Here is a 6925-nt window from a genome sequence, read left to right on the forward strand (position 1 = left end):
TTCCCTCCAACACTGTGTCTGTATGGAATATGTACAGACTTTCTTCCTTGTCATTATTCCCCAAAGAATACAACACAACAACTATTTACACAGTATTAGATATTATAAGTAATCTAGAGATAGTTTAAAGTATATGGGAGGATACGCATCAGTTACATGCAAATACTATGCCATTTTACATCAGGGACTTGAGTGTCCTTGGATTTTGGTACCTGTGAGAGGCCCTGGAATCAATCCTCTACAGATATTAAGGGACAATTGTATTTTCATATTTTTCGCTTAGCCTATAGATTTAAGTGCCATCCATACACAACTGAGGGGAATGAACACAATCAACAAATCTTAGCCTTGGAGACAGAAGCTGCAGCTGGACAGGCAAGTTACAGAGAGATGGTATATTTGTGGTTGTAAAAGGAAAGCTGCAGTGTTTGGCAAATGCATTATTCAAGGTATGAAGAAGGGTGTGTGTGCACACTGGAAAGAAAGAACTCCTATTCTGTGAGACCAGTATCTCATTCCTCTTGCCATTGCATGCAAGTGGGGGCTGACAATCATAATATTCCATCCTGTCAGTGATACAAGTCAGAATCCTGTCCTAGACCAGACTACATTAGAAGTTAGGGAAGAAGAAGAATCCTCTTTGGTGTCAAAATTAAACACACAATCTATAGCGCTGCTAATAACCATGTATAAAGGACCTCATTCTAAAGAATAATGCTGACACAAAAAATCACGCAGAGATAGAAATGCAGAGTATGTCCGGGTGACGACCCATCTTCAGGTGTGCCCTTTTTCTAAGATGGATTGACTTGCTGTCACTTACACCTATATGAACTCTGACATGATGTTGTGAGATAAAATTAAGTAGTCTAGTAACCCAGTACATAAGGTGCACAGAAAATATGGTGGATGTAGTCTTAAAGAACTTGGGAACATTAAGAAATTTGTTCAGCATTGCTAAGTCCATGTCAAAGCCACTCCACTGTAATGTTTCTCTCGACTGTAAGCTAATAGAATATTGCTACACATTAAGAAAAAGGATCCAGCCACAGATAGAAACAGTGGTACTATGATTATTCTAACTATATAAGCATGCTCCATTCCTCTCAAATTCCAAACACCATCATTTATCAAGATAATCATGTCTCATACTTCATATGAAGATATCAGAAACCATCCAATTGGGCTCCTTCAATTTCCCAAAGCTAATTACACTATGCTCTCCTACATCTCACCTGTCCACCTTCTCAAAGGCCAGTCGTTCCACATATGCACTGGATACGAATTCCCTCCCTCCATTCCTTGTCTCTGGGACCTTACACCATTAATTTTTCTATGCATTGCAAATTCAACCTTTCCCTCAACCACCAGAAATGTAAACTTCATGAAGACAGAAACCTTGTCCCTCTTGCTCACCACTGTATTCCTGGTGCCTGGCACAGCAGGTAGCCAGTATTTTTTGTTGAAACCATGACTAAATAAATGAATGAAAGGATACAGAATGAATAAATTGTAAGAAGTTTGCCATTTCTAAAGTTCTATAATTCTGTTTAGAGAAGAGCAGGTGCCACATTGGATTTTTAATTTAGGGTTAGAGGCCATATCAAATTTCAAGAATATGTCTAATAGATAAACATGATTTTTTTCATCCTTGACTTTCAGATAAATTCACTTTGAGCATAAAGATGAAACAAATGAAACAGAAAGTGACAACACATGATACTTACTCTTCTTTCCATCCATATCTGCATGAATTTTCCGAGCCAAGAATCCACTTTTGTACACAGCAGCATTTGGATCATGAGGAATGTCCAAAAATGGGTTGGTGGTACTTCCAATACGACTGATGGTCTTTGGATGTGTTCCATTAACTTTCTCCTCAGTACTTTCTGAAGGGGACTTTTTTTTCTCTTCATCATCTCTAAAAGGGAGAAAGCACAAAGACTGAGTCAAACACGTACCATAATATTCAAAGAAAAAAACTACTTACTGTAAAAAACTACATTGTATGCCAATGGTCTATCACTTTTTTTTTTTGAGAGGGAGTCCCGCTCTGCCGCCCAGGCTGGAGTGCAGTGGCCGGATCTCAGCTCATTGCAAGCTCCGCCTCCCGGGTTCACGCCATTCTCCTGCCTCAGCCTCCCGAGTAGCTGCGACTACAGGCGCCCGCCACCTCGCCCGGGTAGTTTTTTTTTATTTTTTAGTAGAGATGGCGTTTCACTGTGTTAGCCAGGATGGTCTCAATCTTCTGACCTCGTGATCCGCCCGCCTCGGCCTCCCAAAGTGCTGGGATTACAAGCTTGAGCCACCGCGCCCGGCCGGTCTATCCCTTTTTACAACCACCACCATGGTAATGACAGGCACGATTTGTTAAATGTATTCTATGTGCCAGGTGTTATGCTCATGGCAATATCTTTTAAGACTGATATTAATATCCTCTATTACAGATAAGGAAATAGATTGAGTGAGTTTAAATAAATATACAAGGTCACAGATTTAATGATGAAGAGACAATGTACATATGATCACAAAATCTCTAAAGTCACCAGTCTTTTCACCCTTTACAATGCTTTCATGTTTCCCTTCTTTCAAACAAATGGGAGTTTATTGGCAGGAATCGTGATGTTGACTTACATATTTCTACAGGGTCTAGCATAGAACTAGGTGTACGGAAAACAGCAAAACTGTTAGAGTGAGCCCAATGGACAATAGTAAACAACATCTCCCAAACAACCATGCTAGTCCCTAATATTAAAACCCCAGGCAAAGCTACTATGGATTAGAATGGTGGTGCCATGCACAGTGCTTTGGCATGTGATAGCTGCTACTTTCTCAACCACCATAAAAATAGTCCTTGGCATCTATTGTTCCCATCTTTATGTCCATGTGTACTCAGTGTTTAGATTCCACTTATAAGTGAGAAGGGGTAGTATTTGGTTTTCTGTTCCTGTGTTAATTCACTTAGAATAGCAATCTTCAACTGCATCCATGTTGCTGCAAAGGACAAGATATCATTCTTTTTCTATGGATGCAGAGTATTCCATGGTGTGTTACATACCACATTTTCTCTATCCAATTCACCATCGAAGGGCACCTAGGTTAATGCCATGATTTTGCTATTGTAAATAGGGCTGCAATAAACCTATGAGTGCATGTGCCTTTCTGGTGGAATCACTTATCTTTCTTTAGGTATATAACCAGTAATGGGATTGCTGGGTTGAATGGTAGTTCTTTTTTACGTACTCTAACAAAGTACTTAAAAACTGCTTTCCATAGTAGCTGAACTAATTCACATTCCCACCAATGATGTTTAAGTGTTCCCTTTTCTCTGCAGCCTCACTGACATCTTTTTTTTTTTTTTATTTTTTCCTTTTTAGTAACAGCCATTATGACTGGTATGTGATAATATCTCACTGTGGTTTTGATTTGCATTTCTCTGATGATTAGTGATGAGCATTTTTTCATATGTTTGTTGGCCATTTGTGCATCTTCTTTTGAGAAGAATCTGTTCACGTCCTTTGCCCACTTTTTTAGTGAGGCTATTTGGTTCTTTGCTTGTTGAATTAAGTTCCTTTTAGAAGCTGAATATTAGACCTTTGTCAGATTCATAGTTTGCAAATAACCAAAATATATTTTAAATATGTCACAAAACCAGAAGTGTTTGATAATGATGGTGATCTGAGAAAAACAACCTTTTTTTCTCTATTGGTATTTTATCAGTAATTTTGAGATACGTGAAAATAAAACTGGACTCTGAGAAAAAACTGATGTTTTACATTTTGAAAGAATTTCAGATTTGTGAAGGACAGAATTCCCCTATGCCAAGCTTCTCCTAATGTTAACATCTTATATATTAGTAACTATAGCAAAAATTTCGAAACTAAAAAATTAACATGAGTTTAACACGATGAATTAAACTCGGCTTTATTTGGATTCTGCTAGTTTACGTTTTCTATTCTAGGATCCTATCCATGACCACACAGCACATTCTGAGGTCTCTTCAGCATCATCTAGTCTGTAACAGCTCCTCAGTCTCTCCCTGTCCTTTATGACCGTGACACTTTGAAGAGTATTGGTCAGTTATCTTGTAGAACATCCTCAGTTTAGGTTTTTCTTATGTTTTCTCATGACTGGATAGAGGTTATGCATTTTGTGGGAAAGATTCCAAACAGCTGATGCACCTTTCTCAGTGCATTAGGTCCAGGGGATACAAGTTTTATTACTGGTTATAATTAACCATGATCACTTGGGTAAGGTAGTGTCCCACAGGTTATTCCACAGTAAAGTTACTATTTAACTTTGTAAGTGTTTTTGGGGAGATATCTTGCAACTATGCAAATATTCTCATTCTCCTTTACCCACTAACTTTAACATTCATTAGGGGATCTTGTAACAATTATTATTTATGGTGTTTTAATGGTTCCCTCATATATTCTACATTCATTAATTGAAATTCTTCTGTAAGTATGGACACACAGATATCTGTTTTATTCTTTAGGTTATAATCAAATACAAATACTATTGTTATTTAATTTGTTGCTTAAATTTTTCCAGCTTTGGCCATTGGGAGTTATAATAAAGTGTGCTCCCACATCCTGTGAACATGTTTCATCTTCTAATGTACTTCTTTACTTTCAGGTACCACAAAACGCCTCCAAGCTCATCTTAAATTTCCCTTGTCCTGGCCCAGAAATCAACCACTTCTCCAAGGAGCCTTGGTTCTTTTTACTGGAGAATAGTATTTAGAAATGAAAACTAGGGGCTAGGTGTGCTCATTGCTTTGGGGTCCTCTCAATAGAGAAAGTTAGGCAGACATAGTCAAGTATCATATAACAACATGTGGTCAACGATGGACAGCATACAACATACAATATGCTCCTGTAAAATTATAATGTAGCCAAAAAATCCCATTGTCTAGTATTTACTATACTATGCTTTTCAGTGTTTGAGTATCCCACTTATTTATTTTAAAAAAGTTAACTGTCAAACAGCCTCAGGCAGGTCTTTCAGGAGGTGTTCCAAAAGAAGGCTTTGCACTATTTACAACACCAAAGACTTGGAACCTACCCGAATGCCCACCAATGACAGATTGGGTAAAGAAAATGTGGCACATATACACTATGAAATACTATGCAGTCATAAAAAAAGAACGAGTTCCTTTCCTTTGCAGGCACATGGATGAAGGTGGAAATCATCATTCTCAGTAAACTAACACAAGAACAGTAAACCAAACACCACATGTTCTCACTCATAAGTGAAAGTTGAACAATGAGAACATTTGGACATGGGGAGGGGAACACTGGGGCGGTGGAGGGCAAGGGGAGCGAGAGCATTAGGAAAAATACCTAATGCATGCGGGCTGAAAACCTAGATGATGGGTTGATAGGTGCAGCAAACCACCGTGGCACATGTATACCTATGTAACAAACCTGCAGGTTCTGCACATGTATCCCAGAACTTAAAGTAAAATTAAAAAAAAAAAAAGCGCCTTTGTTATCATAGGAGATGACAGCTTCATGCATGTTACTGCCCCTGAAGACCTTCTAGTGGAACAATATATGAGGTGAAAGATAGTGATATTGATGATCCTGACCTTGTGTGACCCTAAGCTAGTGTGTGTATTTGTGTTCTAATTATTTTTATTATTTGAACTCTTAGCCTATAAATCCAATGTGTTCTAATTTTAACAAAAAAAAGTTTTAAAAGTAAAAAAAGCAAAATTTCAAAATAGGAAAATACTTATAAAATAAAGATATAAAGAAAATGTTTTGTACAGCTGTATAATGTGTTTTACGCTGTTATTACAAAAAAGTCAAAAAGTTAAAATGACAAGTTTATGAAGGAAAAAAGTTACAGTATGTTACAGTTAATTTATAATTGAAGAAAAGGTTTTTAAAAATACATGTACTGCAGCCTAAGCTTACAGCGTTTATAAAGTCTACAGTAATATGTAGTAATGTCCTAGGCTTTCAAATCCATTCACCAGTCAGAGCAACTTCCTGTTTTGCAAGCTCCATTCATGGTAAAGTGCCCTAAACAGGATTACCATTTACAAAAAAATCTTTAATGTCATATTAGTTACTGTTCATTTTTTTGGGTACTGTTTATTTTCTGTTTAGATATACAAGTACCATTGTGTTACAACTGCCTACAGTATTTGCACAGTAGGAAGCTATACAGGATTATAGCCTAGGAGCAGTAAGATATGCCATATAGTACACATGATGTTCACACAATGATGAATTCACCTAATGACACAGTTCTCAGAACATATGACTGTTATGAAGTGATGTATGACTGTATATATAAGTATACTCATATGTATACACACATCTATATTTGTGTATCCATCCATCTATCCCAATTAATTCATATTAACATCACCAAACTGAAGCCAGCACAAGGTTCATTCCAGCCTTCCCCCACTTGCTTATCTGTACATCTTCAACAGTGAGAAACCTGGCTCTCATGATCTGCACTATATTGATTTGTTCAATCCTAGTAAACATATAAAAGAGGTCCAATATTGCTAGCCTATACCTATGCGAGGAACGAATTTATCTCCTAGAGTACAGTGTTTGTGTACATTTCTTTTGTCTTACACTGGTTTCCAAAGTTATGGGTCAGCTTTTTTTTTCTCACTCTTATTACTATGTTTAGGTGGAAAACATATTCCTTTGTTACAATCTGAATGGGTGGATCACGAGGGCAGGAGTTCAAGACCAGCTTGGCCAAAATGGTGAAACTCCATCTCTAGTAAAATACAAATATTAGCTGGGTGTGGTGGTGGGCGCCTGTAATCCCAGCTACTTGAGAGGCTGAGGCGGGAGAATCTCTTGAACCCGGCAGGTGGAGCTTGCAGTGAGCCGAGATTGCACCACTGCACTCCAGCCTGGGTGATAGAGCAAGACTCCATCTCAAAAAA

General features: G+C 37.8%; 1 protein-coding gene across 9 annotated transcripts in view; it reads right to left on the reverse strand.

Moving 5' to 3' along the window:
* Positions 1-6925, reverse strand: part of PSD3 (pleckstrin and Sec7 domain containing 3) — a 720908-nt gene that overhangs the window by 103199 nt on the left and 610784 nt on the right. For all 9 annotated transcript variants that reach the window (XM_017867267.1, XM_017867272.1, XM_017867266.1 and 6 more), the window contains one exon: positions 1728-1921. In XM_017867267.1, coding sequence (XP_017722756.1) covers positions 1728-1921 — 194 coding nt within the window. The remainder of the gene's footprint in view (positions 1-1727; positions 1922-6925) is intronic.

This window comes from Rhinopithecus bieti, unplaced genomic scaffold (genome assembly GCF_001698545.2).
Source record: "Rhinopithecus bieti isolate Rb0 unplaced genomic scaffold, ASM169854v2 scaffold_2888, whole genome shotgun sequence".
Taxonomy (NCBI): Eukaryota; Metazoa; Chordata; class Mammalia; order Primates; family Cercopithecidae; genus Rhinopithecus; species Rhinopithecus bieti.